Source organism: Eurosta solidaginis, chromosome 4, assembly GCF_040869045.1.
Source record: "Eurosta solidaginis isolate ZX-2024a chromosome 4, ASM4086904v1, whole genome shotgun sequence".
Taxonomy (NCBI): domain Eukaryota; kingdom Metazoa; phylum Arthropoda; class Insecta; order Diptera; family Tephritidae; genus Eurosta; species Eurosta solidaginis.
The window spans coordinates 153,247,918-153,274,268 of NC_090322.1; the positions used below are offsets into that span (position 1 = coordinate 153,247,918).

General features: G+C 36.9%; 1 protein-coding gene across 1 annotated transcript; it reads left to right on the top strand.

Annotated features, from left to right (window-relative positions):
- The first annotated feature begins 352 nt into the window (after positions 1 to 352).
- On the top strand, positions 353 to 25,905 carry LOC137248709 (uncharacterized). The gene is made up of 7 exons (XM_067779620.1): positions 353 to 487; positions 2,554 to 2,957; positions 6,072 to 6,321; positions 7,819 to 8,463; positions 18,319 to 18,462; positions 21,990 to 22,384; positions 25,648 to 25,905. Exons 1-7 carry the CDS (start codon positions 359 to 361, stop codon positions 25,883 to 25,885), a joined length of 2,205 nt encoding a protein of 734 aa, XP_067635721.1. The 5' UTR covers positions 353 to 358; the 3' UTR covers positions 25,886 to 25,905.
- The last annotated feature ends 446 nt before the right edge of the window (positions 25,906 to 26,351 follow it).

Consider the following 26,351-nt stretch of genomic DNA (forward strand, 5'->3'; position numbering starts at 1 on the left):
CGTTCAAAAATGTATCACTATGATCATCTGATGTAATATTATATGATAAATGCAACTTGGTTATATTACAAGACATAGAAAAAAATGTATGCATTGAATATTTTATGAAAAAAAGAGATGGTGATGGTAGTTCATGATGATGATTTGTATATTCAATTTGAAAAAGTTTTGAGTTTGTAGATAACAAAAAGAAATCAGGTAACTTTTTAGCTGCCCTCCTTAACTTTGAAGAAATTTCCACTATAATTCACCGTTTAAACTCTGTTGCTAATCCAAATTACATGGAAGCTTTTCGCTTAAAACGTTTAAAAGGAGAAAGCGCAGCACAGAGTTCAATTTAGCAGTCAACAATTGGATTATGAATATATTTGGTTTTAGTTTAATTTTTACGTGTTTTCCTTTATGCGCTGCGGATGAGAATTATTGTGATCCAGCATTGTGTAAAAACACGGGTGGTGAAAAACATGTCGCCTGCGACAATGATGGGGTAAGTATTTTGTACATACGAAGGATACCTTGAGGTAGGTGCAGTGATGTGAGCTTACTTCATGTCTGTGAGTTGGCCTTATCGACGTGGAGGGTCTACCGCAGGCAGGTGAGTTGCGTATCACTCCAGTAGAAAGGAGCTAAATATGAATTTTCAATGGTTGGTTCTAAACAGATTTTAATTAGTAGAATAGAGAGATACGTAAGTACCTGCGCTGTGCCACAGTCATGGCGTGATTTAAGGAGATTGGAAGTCTAGAAATAATCGTTTTGCACATTAACTTGTAGGGATCTATTTTTGGTATGTGAACATGTTACGGATTCCCTACTGAAGTCATTATACAAAAAGTTTGCGTATCCAAACCACCTACTCATCAGGGTGGACAACAAGACCCAGTGTGGAGCGCTTCACTAAACTCTATGAAAAATAGTGGAGAACTTTAGCAAAAGCGTGGGTATAAATATGTAGGTGAGTAAAACCGCGACAATGTCGCTCAAAGGGAAATTGTCGGTGGAGACACCCGTTGAACAATTAATATGTTTACTGTTCTTAGCCCCACCCCCACCTAGGCCATCGGTACGGAGTAGGCTGAAACTCAACTGGAAGTAGTTCGTTGGGAAACTTAAAATATGATACCACGAAAGAGAGGGTCTCCTGGCTGGAGCATTCTGGAGCATTCTGGTGGTTGCGGTTTATATATAAACGCGGAAAAGTTTTCAGCTTGTATGTGGATGGAGTCGCCATCGGGTGCGATGACCGACCCGTACAATGGATGATATTACACAAAGTTTGAGGCTGGTCAAACGTTGATCTAACCCGTGTGTTTTCGTGCACGTTGAGCTTATGCTTAAACCGACAAGTATGGACTCAAAAGTAATTTAAAAGTACGCCATACCGCACAAATATCAACACCGGAATCAGAAGATATGCTTGACAGTTACAGAATATCATCGTGATGCAGTTGAACTTAATCCAAAGATAGTTCGAGTAGAACGAGATAGAAGTCGTACAAGGTTTAATTGCTGCTTGGCAAATTGAGTAAATATTGACTTCAATGTAACACTTTGGCCAGAATTTGTGTGCTGATCGCGAGTCCCTAACTGTCTAGCGCGGCTCGGCAAAGCAATAGAGTAGGTGTAGAGAACCTACCTTTCATTGACCTGCTTTCGAAATAGATACTAGAAATAGTACTGAGAGAGAGATCAGCCAGTCTCCCCAACGTTTTTGGTCATTCCTTCAGCACCATATGCTTGCGCTGTGACCCCTCTATTAGTTTGACTATGAAGTGTAGAGTATTTACTATTGACCTGTCTTAGGTAATAGGTAAGCTGTAACACCGTGGGTAGCGCAAGAGTAATTTTACTTTGTGTATACAGATCAGCCAAACACTCCAACGTTGTTTACAGTTCCATAGAAAGAATATGCTCATGTTCAAGTGGTTTTTATATTAGTTTACAAATTGGCTCTATGGCGCCCGAGTAATTTAACTCGAAGTGGACAGATCATCCAGACACACCAACCTTGTTGAGCGCTCCTATGTTCTCTTTATAATTTTTTCAATTGTGTGTAGAGAACCTACCATTGGCTTTCTTTGGCATTAGATATGCTATGAGATCAAGAATGGCGCCCGAGGAACCTTACTCAAAGATTGTTGGTAATAAGAAGAACATAAATCAGGAGTTCTAAGAATAATTTAATCAGAACCTTTTTAATGTTAAATTATATTGGAATTTGTAAGTACTATAATCTTGATATTGCTTTGGCTCTCTAAGTGGTTAGTAAGTTATCCCATCAGCACTACGCGAAGTTGGAAGAATAGATCTCTGACGTGAACCAGTTTGTCTAGCTTCTATCTTAAAATAGAGCCAGACCATGGATGTCCCTGCTTAAAAAACTGCAAATTAGCTTCTCAACGCCTAAAGGAAAAATTTACACACAACCCCAATTGTTGTTTTTTTAAGTTAGGTACTTAAAATATTTTATTTCACGCCAAAGACTGCCTTCATGTCTACTTTGTGTTTATAATTAGAAGTGACGGTTATCTCCATTCATATATTTTTCCACAGAGTTTTGGCCCAAACTGCACCCAGGATGCACAAATAATCGAAATGACAAAAGAAATAATAATGATAATTTTGGATGAGCACAACAAAGGACGAAACGCATTAGCTGGTGGCGAAGTAGAGGGCTTTGAAAGTGCTTTACGCATGGCTACGATGCAATGGGATGAAGAATTGCACCAGTTGGCTACTTTTAATGTTATAAAATGTGAATGTATGACAGATGGTTGCCGAAATACTAGGCCTTTCAAAACTGTAGGTCAAAATTCTGGCTATTTTGGTTACACCGGTAAGAAAAGCGGTTTTAAAGATGAGGATATTATACGAAATCACACCCAAAGCTACTTTCGTGAGCACACACTTGCTACAATGGATGATTTTAGAAAATATCCGAATGATGTGAAACAATAGTGAGTATATAAAAAATCAGTGGTGCATACGAGTGTATTTTGAAGCTGTTTTTAACTTATGCCATTGAGGCACAGACACTCATACTAATTTTACGTTCTTTTCATAAGTTTCGTTTCATGTTTTTCGCGAATTTTAGTACAGAATTAGGAAATCTTGCAATAAAGTTTTGAGTATCTTCACATGGAGCTAGAGTCTTGAAACTTGTAACATACTTCAGAGTGCGATATAAATTTAAAATGACGAAACATGAACAAAGCTTAGAGCTTTATCAAAATGTCATATTAAGGATAAACAAAATCTACTAGATTGGACAGGGCTCGGATATTTAGAAAATCTATGCGGAGAATGTAGAATCTTGCGATCGATTCTTAAGTAGCTTCTCTTTGAGCTTGAAACATGAAAACTTATACATAGTTCAGGCCAATGTGACACTTGCTACAATGCTAGATGAAAAATATCCGTTTCGTGGCGCAAGGGTCGAGATAATTTGAGATCGGCGCTAAGATTACTTCCCGATAGCCGAGCTTTAAAAGTTTTCTTGAGAACATGTGGGATCTTGCGATTTTTAAGTAGCTTCATATTGAGCTAGAAACCTGAAACCTTACACATAGTTCAATGTAACGTAATGGAAAAAATCTTCGCTAGGATCGGATGGAATTTTCCGATCAATTTTGGAGAGAAATCCCACTGAGCTACAATGTCAATACCTCATATATTTGGGAATCCAATGAAAATGTAATAAACGAAAGTAAAAGTTCTGAAAGGTGTCGCCGGGTCGCGATATTAGGAAATATCGTGTCATACGGAGTTTTGAAAATTGTTTGCTAGAGATCTGAAATTTAAAACCTAGCTCAGAGTACAATGGTAGTTTAACATGTGTGACAAAAATTTCGCCAGGTAATACGCGGACCTAAATATTTCTGAAAAACTTTATGAATATACCTAATAGACTTTGGCTTTTATCTTTACTACGGTCTTCCAATTTACTTGGCCCTTGCGCAAATGTTTACCTGAAATCAGCAATGTGCGCTCCACCTTCATAGTTTTGTTCCTCATAAATATTTTAGACATATATGTAAAGATTATAGGTTAGGTTAGGTTAGGAGGGCGTGTGTGAGTATTACCCACACTTCCACTCGGTAACATTGTTGTCCATTTTGAATGTCCTCAGGGTGGCGGCCCATTCGTTTAACCCTATTACCTCCTCGTGGTCCTCAATGGATCACTTGCTTTCCCTGATAAACCCAAGAAGAAGCACGACGTCCACCTTCCCCATCTCTGCCAGGTTGTTGAAGAACCGTGAGCCCAGAAATCTGAGCCTTCTTCTTTGAAGCCCCGGACATCGGGAGAGAAAGTGGTAGATCGACTCCTCATCCTGACATCTTCTGTAGAAAGGAGCTTGTTGGTAATCGCCACCGTCGGAGCATTGGTGCGATAGCACAAAGACCTGTGATGACACCCGTAAGTACCCTCACCGCGGATTTGCTCAGTTTGAGAAGGGAGCTGGTGCCTTTCCTATCCAAGCATGGCCATAAGGACGTTGAGACTTCACAGTCAACCCTTTCGTTCCATAGTAATTCCGTTGCCCTGTGCTCATATTCCTCGATTCTCCCCAGGAAATAACTCAGCGTTGGCCGAACGAAGCTGTCCACTTCACTTTTGTCCAAATCGGAACCTTTCCTGGCCATCTCATGTGCGAGTTCATTCCTTTCAATACTGCTGTGGCCAGGGATGTAAAAAATGGAAAGATTGAGATGACTTATAGAAGCCAGCGGAGCTCTACACCTCCGCAAGATATCCGATTTTATCATGTTGGACTCTAATGCGCTTACGGCGGCTTGGCTGTCAACAAAGGTTGTTACGTCGGTGTCGGAGACCATACTGTCTTGAAGCAGCTTTTCTGCTCTGTCTATGGCATAGACCTCGACCTGGAATACGCTACATGCGTCAGGAAGTCGGAATGATTGGCTTAACTATAGATGTGTTGAGTAAATCCCAAGTCCATTTCCCATTCCATTTTCGAGCCGTCGGTGTAGATTGTCAAGCCCCTGCCATTGTCCAGGCCTACTTCCCATTCCTCCCTTGAAGGATGTCGTACATTCTGAGCCTGGAAGCCCAAAAGCGCTGTTACGTGGTCGGTTTTGGATGTTAGTTCGGTTATTATTCCGTTTAATTGTCCCTTCGTCATATTGTTCAGAATCGTCGTTGTGTCCGTGCTTAGCTAATTTCCACATGTTTGTTTCTCTTAGTCGTAGAGCTCCTCTTGCGGCTAATCCCTCCAAGAAGACTTGTTGAGGCGTCAAGTGAAAGATAACATTTAGCGCTTCCTGAGGTGCGCTGCTCACGGCGCCTGACATTCCCAGTCATGGCAGCCTCCGTACCTTCCCTACCCCCTGTTGATTACTCTTTTTGTCTAGCACCTTCCACCAGACCAGAGCTCCATATGTTAGTATCGATCGAACGACTGTGCTGAACATGCCATGAAATACATGTGGTGCCAGTCCCCAAATCCGTCCAAAAGCCCTTTTGCAGGTATAGTATGCTGCTAGAGCTTCCCTTCATCATCATCATCTCATCTCAACGTTCCTTCTCCAGCGTAATTTGGAATATAGTTAAGATTATAAGCAAGATATGAACCACCTTCCGTTTTTCAACCTTAAGCGAACTACTCTGAACCAGTGAGTCAAATGAGAGGACTAAAAAGTAGGCACTAACTCTCTTCGTTTAATACTTACATGAACCAGAACAACTTTCCTATTGATATGCTCTCTGTGTTGACGGTCGGATTAAAAAAGTGCCAAAATCCGATTGTATACATATATACGTGCGAGGCCCTAAGGTGCTAAGCAGACACAATTCGTCTCCAATTTTTCACAACCGCGTGCTATAAATAGCAAAAAAATCAGTACAAAATATGCAATAGGGCTGGCGTACTTCCAAAGTAGAAAATTTTTAAGGTATAACTAGTGCGACAACGAAGGAAATGTGATGTGATTTAGTTCCCTCCACGATGCAAAGTAGTATTGTCAACGTTGTGCATCACTCATTGCAATAAAAAAACTGTGATTTTTGTTTGTATATGCAATTAAAAATAATCATAAAATTTAATGTAGCGGAAAGTATTCACATTTCGCATTGGTTTCTACTGAAAGAAATAATTATGTTGGTTGCGCTGCTCTACGCCACACGAAAGAAGGTTTCAATATGTTCTTATTTACCTGCAATTATGCAACGGCTGCTCTATCCGATTGGCCAATATATAAGACGGGTTCACCTGCTTCGGAATGTAGAAAGGGGACAAATCCTGATTACCCAAATCTTTGTTCTACAAATGAAGTTTACTCTTCATTTATCATAAACGGATAAATTTATATATATGTAACCAATTGTAAACTTTACTAAAAACTAAATCACAATAAAAATTAAATTAACACATGAATATATAAAAAATATGTTTAACCTTCTTTAGTATCAAGATCGAAGTTGTGCCAGAGTGACATATGGATCAATAGGAAGTTTGCTTTCCTTATACGCGAGTTTTTGGTTTCGGTAGAACGGGTTTCACCGGGCAGTTTTATCGGCATAAGACATTGTCGACTCTTAATGGCGCATGATCATCTCGTTGAAACGGCTGATTTTTGTGTCCAGAATCCTTTCATAGTGTTTGCGTGTCTGTTCCCTATATACCTGAGACGCATGGCTTCATCAATCAGTTGTCTGTTAGGAAACCCACGTTTCTGAAAATTGATAAGAAACTGATTTTTGACGACGTAAGCAGACATCTCTTATCAGTTCTGAACGCGATCTTGCAGTTTCTCCCAGTGTGTTACAGTGTGTGTGGACCATAAATCTTTCGGAGAACTTTTCTCTCGAATGAGTAGAACGTGATTTTTGTTCATCGAGAGACGGCTATCCTTTTCCAAATGCCTATTCAGTTCAAAGTAGCACTTGTTGGCAAGAGTTACTCTCCATTTTATTTTTACTGTTATTGCTGGTTTCCAAATAAATCCTTCACAATCTCGAATTTATATCTTTCTTGGATGACAGCAAGTACTTCGTCTTGATCTCATTTAACGAAAGACCCCATTTTTTTATTCTAATGTTTTGTATTTGTAAATGGTTACTCATATTTGCAAATTCGGTTCCGGTATCCGATCCATCATTAATCAACACCATTACTAATTTCAAATAACATTAACATTAACGTCTGTTCAGCTCAACGACATTTTTATAACTTTCATGAAAATGAAATGTTAAAAAAATTAAATATATGGAGCATAAAATTACAACAAACAGTGTTGACAGCAAGTTAATGTGGAAGTACTTGAAGCAAACTATATGCTACCAAGACATGAAAGAGAATATAACGGTGATACAGCACGAAGGTCAGCGGATTGGTGATAAAAACTGTATAGCTGAGGTGTTAGATATATTCTTTGTGGAAAGTATAGTGCAAATAAATGAAAGCATTGAGATAATTGAGAACAACGACTGTAATCACTTTAACACTAACACTTCTTTTAAATTTGCTGAAGTAAATACAGAAAATATAGAGGAAATTGTAAAAGCTTTAGCCACAAGATTGGTGGCAAAAAACTGTTAACGGAGGGAGTTATTAAAGACACTATGCCTTACTTAGGTTATTTCTACTCACAAGTCGTCAACGAGAGTTTAAAAATAGGAGAAGTACCGGAAGAATGGAAAATAGCAACAATAGTACCTGGGAAAAAAATAAAGAACACCGTTAAACCTGAAGAACTTAGACCAATAAATACCTTGCCAAATACTGAAAAAATTTTAGAAAAAGTGGTAAAAATCAGCTAATTGAATATATTGAAAGAAACAATATTTTTATTAAAGAGCAATCAGGGTTTAGTGACAAACAGTGAAACAGCTCTTACATGGGTTATTTCTCAGTGGAAAGAAGATATGCGAAGAAAAAAGACTATATTAGTGGTACTCATTGACTTTAAAAGAGCGTTTGAAACTATTGATCGGAACCTGATGGTAAAGAAATTGAAACGAATCGGAATTGAAGGTATTGAGTTGAAGTGGTTCGAAAGCTTCCTAACTAGAAAGCAATATACAGTGATTGATGAAGCAATTTCAGATAGCGTGCCGATTAACGTAGGACTTCCACAGGGCTCAGTCTTGGCGCCAATCCTGTTCAACGTATACATAAATGATATTGCCTCGTCAATAAAGAACGGTAAAATAAAACTGTTTGTAGATGATGCTCTGTTGACACTAAGTGAAGAAAATATAGGCGTGGCCTTTGAAAAAATGCAGGAGGACTTGAATTCTCTCTACATTTGGTTGTGTAAAAATAAGTTATTGGTAAATGTGGAAAAAACAAACATGGTTATATCCACATCAAATAAACTCAATTTAGAACCACATACTTTAAATATAAAAAACGAAACCATTACGGAGGTAAAGAAAAGCAAATATCTCGGTGTCGTAATTGACAATAAATTAAAATTCTGTGATAATGTTGACAACGTAGTGAGTAAAATCGCAAAGAAAATTGGATTTATGAAAAGAACATGCAAATATTTAAAAAGAAAATATAAAATATTAGTATATAAATCCATCATAAAACCCCTTTTTATATATTGTGCCAGTGTTTTGTTTATCTCATCGGACTCACAAATAAACAAGTTGCAAAAAATGCAAAATAGAGCAATGAGACATATACTCAACACGCGGTACGACACAAGTATTTCACCAATGCTGAACACTCTTAAATGGCTGAACGTAAGCAACTAATCTCCTTTCACACAATGAAATATATATACAACATTAAGACAGGAGCACTTCCGGACTACCTGAGAGAGAACTTAAGCTACAGCAGTGATACACACACCTATCCTACTAGAGATAAACACAATTTCACATTACCACGTTGCCAGACAGAAAATGCAAAGCTAAATCTGTACTATAAAGGCTTGAAAATGTTTAATGAGTTACCTGTAGATATTAAAAATGCAATAATTTGAAGAAATTTTAAACCTATTATATAATTATTGTAAAACATATATTTAATACGAATTATATAAAATCAAAAGGATTATAGGCCATATGGCTGTCAATAAATAAATAAATAAATAAATAAAATAAAATAAATAAAATAACTTTGTCACGAACCTAAAAATTGTAATTCCTTAAAGGAAAATAGATAGACCCACCAATAAGTATGCCGAAATGATCAGGAAGAAGAGCTGAGTTGTTTTAACCATGTCCGTCTGTCCGTCAGTCTGTTTGTATGCGAACTATTACCTCAATTTTTGAGACCTCTTGATAAAATTTGGTGAGCGGGTATATTTAGGTGTCCGATTAGACATTTGTCGGAACCGGGCGGATCGGACCACTATAGCATATACCCACTCAGCATTTTTTGAAATTATTAATCATATTAGAGTCTTTTTCGAGTCTCCAGCATGATCAAAATAAGCATATATGCGCTCATTTTCTTATCAGAAAAGACTCCCTCGTCGGGAGAAATGGTACCCTAATGGTTCTAATCAGTATTTAGCCTTTTTTGAGTCATATTTACCATCATTTATGAGTCTTGAGGGAATAGTTTTTAAGTGTGTTTTAAAGCTCGATTCTTTCTCGAGACATTTAAGAGTACATTTGGAATCTTATTTTAATCATCTTTTGTGATCGCTTTAAATTTTGTTGTTGCTTTTTCAATAAATCATATTTCACTCATAAGTGGGAGTCGATTTCGAGTCTTCTTTTGATCGCAGAATTGATTAAACAGTTTTTAGTAGTCAAAATGAGTCGAAAATGTTTCATTGTGGTGATTTATACTTTAATCAATCTTCCATATGCTATGTGGGTATATCCGCCATACAATCGATTTTTCAGAAAAAGAGGATTTTTGTCATATCTTCCTCAATTTATCAGATTGAAACTTCAAACTTCACCATATGATTTCGTATATTGCACATATTGTTGTATAAAATAAAATAAATAAAAAAAAATGTTTAAGTTGAACGGTTTTATTGAAAGCAATACTTACATTAAGTAATAATAATATTAAAAGATAGAAAATAATTAGGTTGTTCCTAGGTACTAGGCATCACACTCCTCATCAATATAGGGCGTTGATCAGACAATTAAATAAAATCGTTGGGCGCGTGATATTTCTAAAAACGTGAGGCGTAGCATAACTTGATTAAGGTTCAGTTGATCGTACTTATGCATATATGAAAATATCATTTATAAAGATGTAAGCGGTTGACTATCAATAGAAATTTGACGCGTCCAACGCTTTTATTTATTTTTCTGATGAACGCCCTAGAATCATGAGGAGTGTGATGACTACTACCTAGGACCAACCTAATTATTTTCTATCTTTTAGTATTATTATTACTTAATGTAAGTATTGCTTTCAATAAAACCGTTTAACTTAAAATTTTTTTAACAAGGTATTTGTTTAACCGGCTTTAGGTCCAATTTTTAGTATTGAAACACCAAAAATTGTTTTTTCTTTAGTTTACCAATATATTTCGGTTACACAAGGTAACCGTCTTCGTTGAAATTATTTTACACGTCTTCGCTGTTTAACGTGGAGCTAGTCACTGAAGACGGTTACCGTGTGTAACCGAAATATATTGGAAAACTAAAGAAAAAACAATTTTTGGTGTTTTAATACTAAAAATTGGGCCTAAAGCCGGTTAAACAAATACCTTGTTAACAGAAAAAGGTCGCCAAAGGATTTCATTAAAATTTTTTTTATTTATTCTATTCATAGGTCGCTTTCTATTCATGTATGTATTATGTGTTCCAAATATGAGCCAAATCGGACCACAAATACGATTTTTGTGAATATCTCGATCCTTGCGCCACCTAGGAGCGATTTTTTTTCTTATTATTGCATTGTCATCGGGTTCTGAAATATATCCCAAGTTTCAAGATTGTAGCTTATCGGGAAGTTACTTAAATTTCAATTACAAAATTCGTGCCAGTCAACTCAACCTAAATAAAACCGTTTAATAAAAAGGGATGAGATCGGTATATACCCCGATTGTTCAGATAAGAAACTTTTCGGAATTTCTTCCCCATTTTAACAGCTAGAAGCTTCAAATTTCACCAAATGCTTACGTATATAGCATATATTGTTGTCTGAAAAAATCATAGAGATCGGTGTAGAATGGCTAGAGCCATCAAATTTCATCAAATACTTAATCTTTCGTCATATACATATTGTTGAAATAAGTGATTCGTGGTCATAGTTTTTACAAGCAGACCACAAAAATATGAAATTTTGCATCCTCACACAAACCACCCTACAAAAAATTTGGTCACAAAACCTAATCACGCCCATGCAAATGTGACTATGAATATAACCTATGACCGTAAAATGACTAGTCAAATGACGTGGAATGACGAGAGAGTTTTTGCAGGGTACTTACTTATATTTAAACGGTTTTATTTAGCTTGACTTGACAGGCCGGCGCATGGCTGCACGGCCGTTGTGGACGAATATTGTATTTAAAATTTAAGTAACTTCCCGTTAAGCTACAAGCTTGAAACTTGGAATATAGAGTAGAACCCGATGACCATGCAATAATATTAAAAAAAAAACTCCGATAGGTGGCGCATGGATCGAAATATTTCAAAAAATCGTATTTGTGGTCCGATTTGGCTCATATTTGGAACACATATTACATACATGAATAGAAAGCGACATATGAAAAAAATCGCTGCAAGGTGGCGCAATGATCGAGATATTCAAAAAATTGTATTTGTGCTCCAGGTAGGCTCATATTTGGAACACATATTACATACATGAATAGGAAGCGACACTTAAAAAAAATCGCCACCAGGTGGCGCAAGGAACGAGATCTTAAAAAAAATCGAATTTGTGGTCGGATTTGGCTCACATTTGGAACACATATTACATACATGAATAGAAAGCGACATATGAAGAAAATTGCCACCAGGTGGCGTAAGGATCGAGATATTAAAAAAAATCGTATTTTTTGTCTGATTTGGCTCACATTTGGAACGCATATTACATACATGAAAAGAAAGCCACATATGAAAAAAATCGCCACCAGGTGGCGTAAGAATCGAGATAATAAAAAAAATCGTATTTGTGGTCCGATTTGGCTCATATTTGGAACACATATTACATACATGAATAGAAAGCGACATATGAAAAGCGCCACCAGGTGGCGTAAGGATCGATATATTAAAAAAAATCGTATTTTTTGTCTGATTTGGATCATATTTGGAACACATATTACATACATGAAAAGAAAGCCACATATGCAAAAAATCGCCACCAGGTGGCGTAAGAATCGAGATAGTAAAAAAATCGTATTTGTGGTCCGATTTCGCTCATATTTGGCACACATATTACATACATGAAAATAAAGCGACATATGAAAAAAATCGCCACCAGGTGGCGTAAGAATCGAGATAGTAAAAAAAATCGTATTTGTGGTCCGATTTGGCTCATATTTGGAACACATATTACATACATGAATAGAAAGCGACATATGAAACAAGTAAGGAAGGCTAAGTTCGGGTGTAACCGAACATTACATACTCAGTTGAGAGCTGTGGAGACAAAGTAAGGGAAATCACCATGTTACAAAAGAACCTAGGGTAACCCTGGAATTTGTTTGTATGACATGTGTATCAAATGGGAGGTATTGAAGAGTATTTTAAGAGGAAGTGGGCCATAGATCTATAGATGGACGCCATTTAGGGATATCGCCATAAAGGTGGACCAGGCCTGTCTCGAGAATTTGTTTGTACGATATGGGTATCAAATGAAATGTGTGAATGAGTATTTTAAAAGGGCGTGGGTCTCAGTTCTATAGGTGGACGCCTTTTCGAGATATCGCCATAAACGTGGACCAGGGGTGACTCTAGAATTTGTTTGCACTATATGGGTATCAAATGAAAGGTGTTAATGAGTATTTTAGAAGGGAGTGGGCCTTAGTTCTATAGGTGGACGCCTTTTCGGAATATCGTTATAAAAGTGCACCTGGGTTGACTCTAGAATGCGTTTGTACAATATGGGTGTCAAACGAAAAGTGTAATAAGTGTTTTAAAAGGGAGTGGGCCTTTGTTCTATGGGTGGACGCCTTTTCGGGATATCGCCATAAACGTGGACCAGGGGTGACTCTAGAATGCGTTTGTACAATATGGGTATCAAATGAAAGGTGTTAATGAGTATTTTAAAAGGGAGTGGGCCTTAGTTCTATAGGTGGACGCCTTTTCGAGATATCGCCATAAAGGTGGAGCAGGGGTGACTCTAGAATTTGTTTGTACGATATGGGTATCAAATGAAAGGTGTTAATAAGTATTTTAAAAGGGCGTGGGTCTTAGTTCTATAGGTGGACGCCTTTTCGAGATATCGCTATAAAGTGGACCAGGGGTGACTCTAGAATTTGTTTTTACGATATGGGTATCAAATGAAGGTCGTTAATGAGTATTTTAAAAGGGCGTGGGTCTTAGTTCTATAGGTGGACGCCTTTTCGAGATATCGCCATAAAGGTGGACCAGGGGTGACACTAGAATTTGTTTGTACGATATGGGTATCAAATGAAAGGTGTTAATGAGTATTTTAAAAGGGCGTGGGTCTTAGTTCTATAGGTGGACGCCTTTTCGAGATATCTCCATAAAGCTAGACCAGGGGTGACTCTAGAATTTGTTTGTACGATATGGGTATCAAATGAAAGGTGTTAATGAGTATTTTAAAATGGAGTGGGCCTTAGTTCTATAGGTGGATGCCTTTTCGAAATATCGCCATAAAGGTGGGCCAGGGGTGACTCTAGAGTTTTTGTGTACGATATGGGTATCAAATGAAAGGTGTTAATGATTATTTTAAAAGGGTGTGGGCCTTATTTCTATAGGTGGACGCCTTTTCGAGATATCGCCATAAAGGTGGACCAGGGGTGACTCTAGAATTTGTTGTACGATATGGGTATCAAATGAAAGGTGTTAATGAGTATTTTAAAAGGGCGCGGGCCTTAGATCTATAGGTGGACGCCCTTTCGAGATATCGACATAAAGGTGGACCAGGGGTGACTCTAGAATTTGTTTATACGATATGGGTATCAAATGAAAGGTGTTAAAGAGTATTTTAAAAGGGAGTGGGCCTTAGTTCTATAGGTGGATGCCTTTTCGAGATATAGCCATAAAGGTGGGCCAGGGGTGACTCTAGAATTTTTTTGTACGATATGGGTATCAAATGAAAGGTGTTAATGAGTATTTTAAAAAGGAGTGGGCCTTAGTTCTATATGTGGACGTCTTTTCGAGATATCGCCATAAACGTGGACCAGGGGTGACTCTATAATGTGTTTGTACGATATGGGTATCGAATTAAAGGTATTAATGAGGGTTTTAAAAGGGAGTGGCCCTTAGTTGTATATGTGAAGGCGTCGTCGAGATATCTACCAAAATGTAGACCAGGGTGATCCAGAACATCATCTGTCGGGTACCGCTAATTTATTTATATATGTAATACCACGTACAGTATTCCTTCCAAAATTCCAAGGGCTTTTGATTTCGCCCTGCAAAACTTTTTCATTTTCTTCTACTTAATATGGTAGGTGTCACACCCATTTTACCAAGTTTTTTTCTAAAGTTATATTTTGCGTCAATAGACCAATACAATTACCATGTTTCATCCCTTTTTTCGTATTTGGTATATAATTAAGGCATTTTTTTCATTTTTCGTAATTTTCGATATCGAAAAAGTGGGCGTGGTCATAGTCGGATTTCGGCCGATTTTTACACCAATACAAAGTGAGTTCAGATAAGTACCTGAACTGAGTTTAGTAAAGATATATCGATTTTTGCTCAAGTTATCGTGTTAACGGCCGAGCGGAAGGACAGACGGTCGACTATGTATAAAAACTGGGCGTGGCTTCAACCGATTTCGCCCTTTTTCACAGAAAACAGTTATCGTCCTAGAGGCTAAGCCTCTACCAAATTTCACAAGGATTGGTTAATTTTTGTTCGACTTATGGCATTAAAAGCATCCTAGACAAATTAAATGAAAAAGGGCGGAGCCACGCCCATTTTGAAAGTTTCTTTTATTTTTGTATTTGGCTGCACCATATCATTACTGGAGTTGAATGTTGGCATAATTTACTTATATGCTGTAAAGATATTAACTTTTCTTTTAAAATTTGAATTTAAAAAAATTTTTTTTTAAAAAGTGGGCGTGGTCGTATCCCGATTTTGCTAATTTTTATTAAGCAGACACAAAGTAATAAGAGTAAGGTTCCTACCAAATTTCATCATGATGTCTTCAACGACTGCCAAATTACAGCTTGCAAAACTTCTAAATTACCTTCATTTAAAAGTGGGCGGTGCCACGCCCATTGTCCAAAATTTTACTAGTTTTCTATTCTGCGTCATAAGCTCAACTCACCCACCAAGTTTCATCGCTTAGTGCATATTTGGTAATGAATTATCGCACTTTTTCGATTTTTCGAAATTTTCGATATCGAAAAAGTGGGCGTGGTTATCGTCCGATATCGTTCATTTTAAATAGCCATCTGAGACGAGTGCCCAGGAACCTACATACCAAATTTCATCAAGATACATCAAAATTTACTCAAGTTATCGTGTTAACGGACGGACGGACGGACATGGCTCAATCGAATTTTTTTTCGATACTGATGATTTTGATATATGGAAGTCTATATCTATCTCGATTCCTTTATACCTGTACAACCAACCGTTATGCAATCAAAGTTAATATACTCTGTGAGCTCTGCTCAACTGAGTATAAAAATCGCCACCAGGTGGCGTAAGGATCGAGATATTAAAAAAAATCATATTTTTTGTCTCATTTGGCTCACATTTGGAACAAATATTGCATACAGTCCGGTTAATATTTTGGAGTTCGAGGGGGGCAAGCATACGTTGCGCCGAGTAGAGTAAAGTCTTTGGAAGGATTATGTGACCTACATTGTAACAAATTGTCAGGAAAGAGTCCTTGTAACAATGCGTCTCTAAATGAACTAAATAGATAGAGAAATAATAGGCAAAATAAAGACTAAAAACTTGAAAATAAAATAATAAAAAAAATTTAAGTTCAACGGTTTTGTTGAAAACAATATTTACATTAAGTAATAATACTAAAAGCTATAAAATAATTAGATAGGTCCTAGGTACTAGTCATCACACTCCTCATCAATCTAGGGCGTTGATCAGACAATTAAATAAAAGCGTTGGGCGCGTCAAATTTCTATTTATAGTCATAAGTAAGACCAACTGAACATTAATCAGATTATGCTACTCCTCACATTGCCACCAGGTGGCGTAAGGATCGAGATATTAAAAAAAATCGTATTTTTTGTCTGATTTGGCTCATATTTGGAACGCATATTACATACATGAAAAGAAAGCCACATATGAAAATCGCCACCATGTGGCGTAAGAATCGAGAGAGTAAAAAAATCGTATTTGTGGTCCGATTTGGCTCATATTTGGAACACATATTACATACATGAATAGAAAGCGACATATGAAAAAAATCGTCACCAGGTGGCGTAAGATCGAGATATTAAAAAAAAACGTATTTTTTGTCTGATTTGGATCATATTTGGAACACATATTACATACATGAAAAGAAAGCCACATATGAAAAAAATCGCCACCAGGTGGCGTAAGGATCGAGATATTAAAAAAAAAAATCGTATTTTTTGTCTGATTTGGATCATATTTGGAACACATGTTACATACATGAAAAGAAAGCCACATATGAAAAAATCGCCACCAGGTGGCGTAAGGATCGAGATATTAAAAAAAATCGAATTTTTTGTCTGATTTGGATCGTATTTGGAACACATATTACATACATGAAAAGAAAGCCACATATGAAAAAAATCGCCACCAGGTGGCGTAAGAATCGAGATAGTAAAAGAAAATCGTATTTGTGGTCCGATTTGGCTCATATTTGGAACACATATTACATACATATTTGGAACACATATTACATACATGAATAGAAAGCGACATATGAAAAAAATCGTCACCAGGTGGCGTAAGGATCGAGATATTAAAAAAAATCGTATTTTTTGCCTGATTTGGATCATATTTGGAACACTTATTACATACATGAAAAGAAAGCCACATATGAAAAAAAGCGCCACCAGGTGCCGTAAGAATCGAGATAGTAAAAAAAATCGTATTTGTGGTCCGATTTGGCTCATATTTGGAACACATATTACATACATGAAAAGAAAGCCACATATGAAAAAAATCGCCACCAGGTGGCGTAAGGATCGAGATAGTAAAAAAAATCGTATTTGTGGTCCAATTTGGCTCACATTTGGAACCAATATTGCATACAGTCCGGTTAATATTTTGGAGTTCGAGGGGGGCAAGCATACGTTGCGCCGAGTAGTGTAGAGCCTTTGGAAGGATTATGTGACCTACATTGTAACAAATTGTCAGGAAAGAGTCCTTGTAACAATGCATCATTAAATGAACTAAATAGATAGAGAAATAATAGGCAAAATAAAGACTAAAAACTTGAAAATAAAATAATAAAAAAAATTTAAGTTCAACGGTTTTGTTGAAAACAATATTTACATTAAGTAATAATACTAAAAGCTATAAAATAATTAGATAGGTCCTAGGTACTAGTCATCACACTCCTCATCAATCTAGGGCGTTGATCAGACAATTAAATAAAAGCGTTGGGCGCGTCAAATTTCTATTTATAGTATTAAGTAAGACCAACTGAACATTAATCAGATTATGCTACTCCTCACATTTTTAGAAATTTCACGCGCCCAACGCTTTTATTTAATTGTGTGATCAACGCCCTAGATTGATGAGGAGTGTGGTGACTAGTACCTAGGACCTATCTAATTATTTTATAACTTTTAATTTTATTACTTAATGTAAATATTGTTTTCAATAAAACCGTTTAACTTAAATTTTTTTTTAATTATTTTATTTATTTTATATTAATCATTCATGAAAGGTATGAAGGCTTCGGCACAACTGAAGACAGTCCCGTCCTTACTTGGTATAAAATATATTTTTCACATTTCAAAAATCCTATTTGTTAACTTGTATTTACGATTCACGTACATACTTCAACATTTCAACAAGACAAAAAACCCAAATACATAATCGATGAAAGGGAAATGTAAATGAATATGTGTTAACGAATTTTATGATTAACAATTGAGATACAGACACTAAACAATATCATGCACAAGTACATACAAACATAGTTCCTCAGCATACATTCTACAATGGCTAATAATATATTACTACACACGGAAATACTTTAAATTTTGAAGTACATAAATTTCAATAAGGTGCTCGAACCAGTTGCAGTTAAATTGTAGCACTCAACTTTAGAAGGCCACTCATCTAAAAATGTGCAAATTATTTTCAAGTGTTGCCATAACTTTATTGGCATTAAGCGCTGCTAAACATTACTGTGATCCAAAATTGTGCGCGAACTCCAGAGGAAAAAAGCATATTGCATGTGATAACGACGGGGTTAGTATATATGTATATGTATATCGCTTAACTGAAAATCTAAAATTTTCAGAAAGAATGTAGTTTTTGTAAAGCGTTTTATTTTTGAATTTATTAACCTATTCCTCCTAAATCCTCCGCATAATCAGTACATGATGATTTGAGAAAAAGTTAGTTATTGGTGTTAAAAATTTAGCAAAAGCCAGCTATGAGAAGTGCGTAACTAAGGAAGTTTAACTCTACCAAATGAGAAATGAAAATCCAAGCAGTTAAACATTATTCAATTCGGTCTTTTAAAACTCTCGTGAATGTTACTAGATAACTCGCGTAAACTCAGCGCTGAAGACTTCAAATCAGATAATTTTATTTTTATGGAGACCCATTTTAATAGTTATTTTCTTATTTTGAGTCGAAAACTACCGGATCAAAAAATTGTTCTCTATGAAAGTATATAGGTTCCCGGATATAAAAACAATATTTTTACGACAAATAGTGCATCCCCTTTATTTTTAGAATCTTTTTTAAAAAATTCTAAAATAAAAGTAAGTCCAAAAACAAAAGTTAAATTCCGACTATTATTTTTTAAGGAATGAGCTGTTCCAAAGTTAAAGGGGCCTCACAACATAAGAGTCCGGATTTTACTTTTATTTTGTACTTATGAAACAAAAATCCGGATTGAATCATTTCCTTCGAAATAGAAAATTAAAAGTTCGGAAATAATTTTTTTTTAGGACTTTAATATACAAGAAGTGACGTAGACGTGATAACGCTGAAACCGAACAAAGAAATTGGGATAATGTAACATATAGGGAGAAACTATTTTTAATGTCCTTCCAATAGATCTAATGGGCAAGCAATGTGCGGTCTTTTCTACACTGCGGCTGCGAGAGCTATCCGGACGGAAAGACAATGTGGATGACTATGCAGCCTTTCTTAATAATCTTTACTCGTTTTCATCGGACTATTGCGCTCCGACTGTTTCTATTCATATTAAGTATGCAGTTTTCATCACGGATAGGTTGAAAGAGCCGCCAGGCCTGTGCGATGGGCTTCAAATATATACTAAAGGATCCAAACTGGTTAACAAGTTGGGTAGCGGCATCTGTGCTCCTCAACTGGGGTGCAATCTATTCTTTAACGCCTTACAAGTGGAGGTCGCTGCAATTAACGAGGTTGTTGATCACTAGAGAAAGGCTGTTTGCGGCTATAAAGAAGTGCCGCAAATCTCTTAACGAGATTGCTGAGCAAATTTCCATTAGTCTGGTATGGGTGCTCGGTCACTCACATATACCGGACAATCAGATGGCTGACCAGCACATCCCTTCCGCCTGCGTCGTCCTGGAGGGGATTGTGCATGCCGTTCTCTACCTGAGCTCATTATGAAAAGAAAAGCGACTGTTAGATGGAGGAGCTTGAATCCTGCTATCACAATCAGCTTATGTGGCCTGAATGAGGCGCAAATTCCACAAGAGGGCTGCATCTTCTTGGAAAGAGGGACTAATGTCGGGTGGTCGGACTTATAACCGGCCACATAGCAATAGGGAGGTATGCACGACGGCTGGGTGCTCCCTATAATGATTACTGCAGGAGCTATGGAGACGTAGATGAGTTAGAAATAGTTAAAACAAGGACTAAGAAAATCCGAAATTGCTTGGATCTCCCTTCTTTGAAAATCTTTGTGATCTAATGTCTTATTTGGAACCTAAGAAATTCCTGAGACTTGCTGAATCGACCTTTTGGTTTGAGTGGGGAACAGATCCACGTGGTATCACAGCGGAACCTTTACGGGCCTAAGTGCACTCGTTCTCGCACCGGTGGCCACTCTAAACTAACCTAACCTTGCCTATAGGAAGAGATAAGAAAACCTCGATTTGTTCACTAAAAAATAAAGTATAATCTATATCTATTATATGTGAAAATTCTTTTATCTGATATGAACTGAGTATATAATGTTCTGTTACACCCTAACTTAGACACCCTTACTTGTTTTGATATGCACACAAATATTTGCTGTTTAACCGGCTTTTTATCTGCACCGCTATCTTCGAAACCGATTTTGGGGTGTCGATAAGAAGTGTCCAGAATATATACTTGCAAAAAAACAACTTTTAAACATCAGATCTTATATAGGTTTTTGCTTCCTTGGCTATATATTTATAAGGCATTATATATAGCGTAGATATTTTTGTTCCAAAATTTTAACCAAGGCATTGGAAAAACATACAGATGCACATACGTTTAGAAAACTTCTGTTTTAAAATTAACTGGATCTCACCCATGGGTTCAAGTCATACCACAACAGAGGTGACTTTGTTAGAAACAAATTCTTTCGGGCTATTTGAGATCTTTGTCGTCTTCTTCTCGGTAACAAACGGTTCCAACAAATAATTGCTTTATTGTAGGCTTATTATTATTATATATAAGGAAATCATCATCGATTTAAGGGATTGTTATCGGTTTATCATGGTCCATGCATGGGCATCTTACTGGTTTCAAATTGGTTTGATACAGACGTTGTTTTTTTTTTTTATCGATACCATATCACAAATACTAGATAACTAGGTGATAATAAATCGAAAAAACGTCAATAATAAATTGGTAACACTCCGATAACTTTTCGATGGTAAATCTATAATTTTTTAATAACAAATCGGTAAATGTTTAATAAAAAATAGATAATATTTCGATAGTAAATTGATAACAGGCCGAACATATATCAAATTAGTAACCCTAAGATAACAAACTTATAACTTTTTGATTAAATACCGATAGTTTATCGATAAATAACCGACAGCCGTTCATCAATAAATCGATTACTTTCCGCTAGAAACCCGATAACTTGTCCATAAACAATCGATAACTCATCGATAACAAGTTTATAACTCTTCTTTAACATATCAATAACAAGTCTATACCTCGTCGATAATACACCGATAACTCGTCGATAAAAATTTCTAAGACACTTGTAAGCTTAAAACTTAACCAAAAAGTTTAAACTTGCTGAAAATTTACAAATGGAAAACTTCTTTTTTGAAAAGTGCTGTAAGTCACATTACCTTTTACAAAATTTTGCTATATAGTTCTTATAGCACGTCAGGAAGAGAGCAGAGTCCTACGCGTACGGCCACACTTTTTTTTTTTTTTAAATACAAGTGTAAACATCTCTTGTTTAAAAGAGAAACCAAGAGCTTGAGGAATATATCTCCATATCTACGGTGCTGGGGCTCTCTTTAACGGCAGATTATTATATTTCGAAGTCTACCAACATTTGAGAAATGTAATTTCATAACGGTTTAATTTTCCAATTGCAGGCCAATCACCCTTCACCTGCTTATAAACTTTGTATGTGAAATGGTTAAAATTAGAGCCTCATGAAAAAATATCTGGGCAATTCCTAAGAGTTCCGTATTTGTTTTAAAGTCTTAAGTTTTTAGTTATTTCCATGGTTTCCAACATAAAATTTTATTAAGGCATAACACATACGACGAATACGAAACGCTCTTTATTGCTTAGATGTCTGCAACTTTTTTTCTTTCTTTTTGGTACAGTCACTTGGAAGCGATTGTCCCGACAATGCAAGGCTCATTGATATGAAGCCAATCATACCAATGATTTTGCAAATACACAATAAAGGACGAAATTTATTAGCTGGCGGCGAATTTACGGGATATCCGAATGCTTCACGTATGGCTACAATGCTATGGGAAGACGAACTGGCACAAATGGCTGCCCTTAATGTTAAGCAATGTATATCCAAACTTGATGATTGTCGAAATACACACCGATTCAAATATTCAGGACAAAATATATATCAAGTTATCTATGATGGCAATGTAGAAGCTCTCACCAATGAAGATATCATTAAAAATTGCATTACTAAATGGTTTGCTGAATATAAATGGGGCACAGTGGATGCTTTCAGAAAATTTCCCAAGCATTACTTGTAAGTATTTTATACATGCGAACTAAAAAAATACGCTGTGATATTTTTTAGCAAACATATGATGAAAATTATGAATTTGAAGCAAATATTAAATCTTAGCTCTGGTCTGTTTGTCTCTTTGTAACTACCAAAAGAAGCTTTTGAACCAATAATCATACTGAAATGATAAGGATAAAGAGCTGAGCAGATCTAGTCATAATCGTATATCTATTTCTCTATCTGACTGTTTGAGCGCAAGCTACACTCTTTAGCTTTTAGATATCCAACTTAGGAGAAAGCGAGTGAGAGTGTGCGCTTCCAACCGCTTTAGTATTCCGACGGGACGTTGTTTTAGCACCAAGCTCAACAGCTGTTGTGGTCATGTTATGTAAGGTTGAAATGATTAGTTAATAAAGACCACATATAGATTTAGTAAGACAATAGTGTTATCAGAATTTGTTTGACGACCGACCTACAAACGCCAGTACGCAGTGCACTGTTATCACTGCCATCATGAACCTCAATACTTCTCTTTTTAAAGATAATAACAGCTTTGTTAAACATGCTTGGCGACCTTCAGTCGATCGCTGTCGCTGCTTGTTACCTGTGGGTTTTTCTGCCTCAAACGGGTTTCTTAATCGAGGATCCCTCGCAGCATAATTATTATCAACATCGACCTACTCTGCTGTTTCACGCACTCACTCACTCAGTCGGTTTGACTGACTGCAGCTCCCAAGCGCTGGAAAATCTTATAGTTAGAAGGCTTTCTTCCTTTCTCTCTCTTCTTACCTTCTCGACTTTAATTATTTTCTCGGGTTTCAAGACATCATCTTCTTCCTCACAGAGCTCTCTTGGTTGTGTAACGAAACCCTTTCAAGGGGCTGTAAGCGCAATTTATAGCTTTTCCAACCCAATTGTCAACCTCACCTACCAGTGGCGAATCCTGTTTATTTAGTAGTCGAAGCTTTGGCGACTCCAAGCTCATCATGGATCAAGGGGGTGAGATGTCCTAGAAGTTTCCAGGTGGTCAAACTAATCGCTCCCGAGATGGCCAGCCTTGTACCTTAATGGTGCTCGTTACCGGAACCTAGCAGATCTATATACGGCAAAGGACCATCCAAATCGATAACGCACCACACAACCTTCGGGGTGTGTCCTTATCGATACAACAACAACTCGAATCTTTCCTCGTTTTCCGGGTGGGAACTATTATTTTAAGCGCCCTATTCTTTACTGCTTTGTTTCTCTCTTCCTTATTGCCATTGAAAACTTTTCAGTTAATCATATTTGTACGTAAAGCTCAATTTAAATACAGCCAAATATACTCCATGGTTGCGATTCATCCTAAAGGCATGGGTCCTATAAAACTAAAGGCGCCAAATATGCAGACCCCTTAGCCGCTAAGCCACGTACTCGGTCGGTGTCGAGCTTGCCTAAGCTCTCAAGCCATCGACAAGTTTCCTATTACACCTTTTGTTACTTACTTTCTTAATTGGCGCTTAACCGTCTAAACGGTTATGGCCGTCCAACAAGGCGCAAGGGAGTTTAAATCGTTTTCCACCTGATCCTTCCAACGGAGTGGGAGCCGCCCTCTACCTCTGCTTCCATAGGCGGGTTCCAATAGAAACACTTTCTTGGCCGGATCATCATCTTTCATTCGCATAACATGGCCTAGCCAGCGCAGCCGCTGCGTGTTAATTCGCTGGACTATGTTGATGTCTGCGTATAGCTCGTACAGCTCATCATTAAATCTTCCTCGGTACTCGCCATCGTCAACGCGTAGAGGTCCATAAATCGTGCGAAGAACTTTTCTCTCGAACACTCCTAAAGCCGCTTCATCTGCTGTTGTCATGGTCCATGTTTCTGCCCCATATAGCTGGACGGGTATGATAAGTGACTTGTAGAGTATGATTTTCGTTCGCCGAGAGAGGACTTTAATTTTCAATTGCCTACCTAGTCCAAAGTAGAATTTATTGGCAAGATTGATTCTTCGCTGGATTTCAGTGCTGATGTTGTTGCTAGTGTTGATGCTGGTTCCCAAATAAACGAAGTCTTTTACTATTTCGAAAATATGGCTGCCAACAGTAGCGTGGTTGCCAAGGCGCGTATGCGCTGACTCTTTTCTCGATGACAGCAAGTACTTCGTTTTGTCCTCATTCACCATCAAAGCCATTTTTACCGCTTCTTTTTCCAGTTTGGAGTAAGCAGAACTAACAGCGCGGGTATTTAGGCCGATGATATCAATGTCATCAGCATATGCCAGTAATTGCACGCATTTATAGAATATTGTTCCAGTGCGGTTAAGTTCTGCTGCTAGTATAATTTTCTCCAGCATCAAATTAAAGAAATCGCATGATAGGGGGTCACCCTGTCTGAAACCACGTTTAGTTTCGAACGGCTCGGAGAGGTCCTTCCCAATTCTGACTGAGCTGATGGTGTTGCTCAACGTCATTTTGCACAGCCATATAAGTTTTGCGGGGAAACCAAATTCAGACATAGCGGCATATCGGCAGCTCCTTTTCGTGCTGTCAAAGGAGGCTTTAAAGTCGACGAAGAAGTGATGTGTGTCGATTCTCTTTTCCGGGTTTTTTCCAAGATTTGGCGCATTGTGAAAATCTGGTCGATGGTAGATATACCAGATCTGAACACCTTTTCTAACTATACTTATTTGCGAAAAATGGAAATGTATTTGATAAACGGGCAAATGTACCTGGGAATATGGAAAATGAATTTGAGAAAGGGGCAAATGTATTTGATAAACCGGAAAACGAAATAAAAAATTAGATTTTTTTACCCTTCTGATTACCGCCGAAATTAATAACAATTGTTTTAATTTCACAATGATGTTCAATATTTCTTCCTAATGTCCTTTAAGTTCTGAATTCTTTTTCGCACAGTTTTGTTTGCTTGGCGAGTTGTAGCCTCTAAAGTATGCTTCTCATTTCATCACACTGTGAACAGAGCTTAAAAGGACATAAGAAACAATTCCTAGATTTTAACAGCAAAATAATGAAGTATAACTTTAATAATTGTATTTTAAGAACCCAAATTATTCAAAAACGGTTTCACTAGTCGACTCAGTCTAATGCCTACCCTAAGGAGGGAAAGAACTATGTACATTACCGTAACGAACAAAAGTTTTATATTGCGACAGATCCGTGTGAGACCCAATATTTTGAAGCCTTTCACTTTCACAATTGTCCTTTCGATAATATTTATTCGTTAAATTTTGTTTCACAGTGTCAATTACTACTACATATTTGTTATTTTTTAAATTTTTACAGCGAACCTTTTGGACACTTTGCACTTCTTGTAATCGATGACAATAACTATGTTGGTTGCGCTGCAATACGATTTACAAACGAAATGTTTTTTCATAATGTCATTCTTACTTGTAATTATGCCAAAAACCTTATAACTGGCATATCTATTTATGAAGAAGGTCCTCCGACATCGGACTGCAGAAGTGGCGAAGATGAGGAGTTTTCAAATCTTTGTTCAATTGAAGAAATATATGATTAATTTTTGAAGCTTTCAAATTTGCAATTATTTTTTACATTATCGAATTTTAATGTATTAATGTTGATATTTTTTTGAATAACAAATAAGGAAGGCTAAGTTCGGGTGTAACCGAACATTACATACTCAGCTGAGAGCTTTGGAGACAAAATTGTCTTTTTCATGGATAGTTACTTACAAATGGTAATACTAACAAGTAAGGAAGTCTATGTTCGGGTGAAACTCTCTGCCGAAATATGTTACGATATGTTTAACGATTTTTGATTTATGATTAACTAGCAGACCCGGCAGACATTGTTCTGCCCTAAATTTGGTCTATCTGCATACATTTTAATAAGCTTTTTCCATCTATTTTGTTCCAGTCCCATTCCGAGTCCCAGCCCCACTCCAAGTTTCAGTCCCAGTCCGTCTCTAGTCTACTTCCCGGAAAAAAGAATTGTAAATTCTAATATAGGCAAATTTATATACC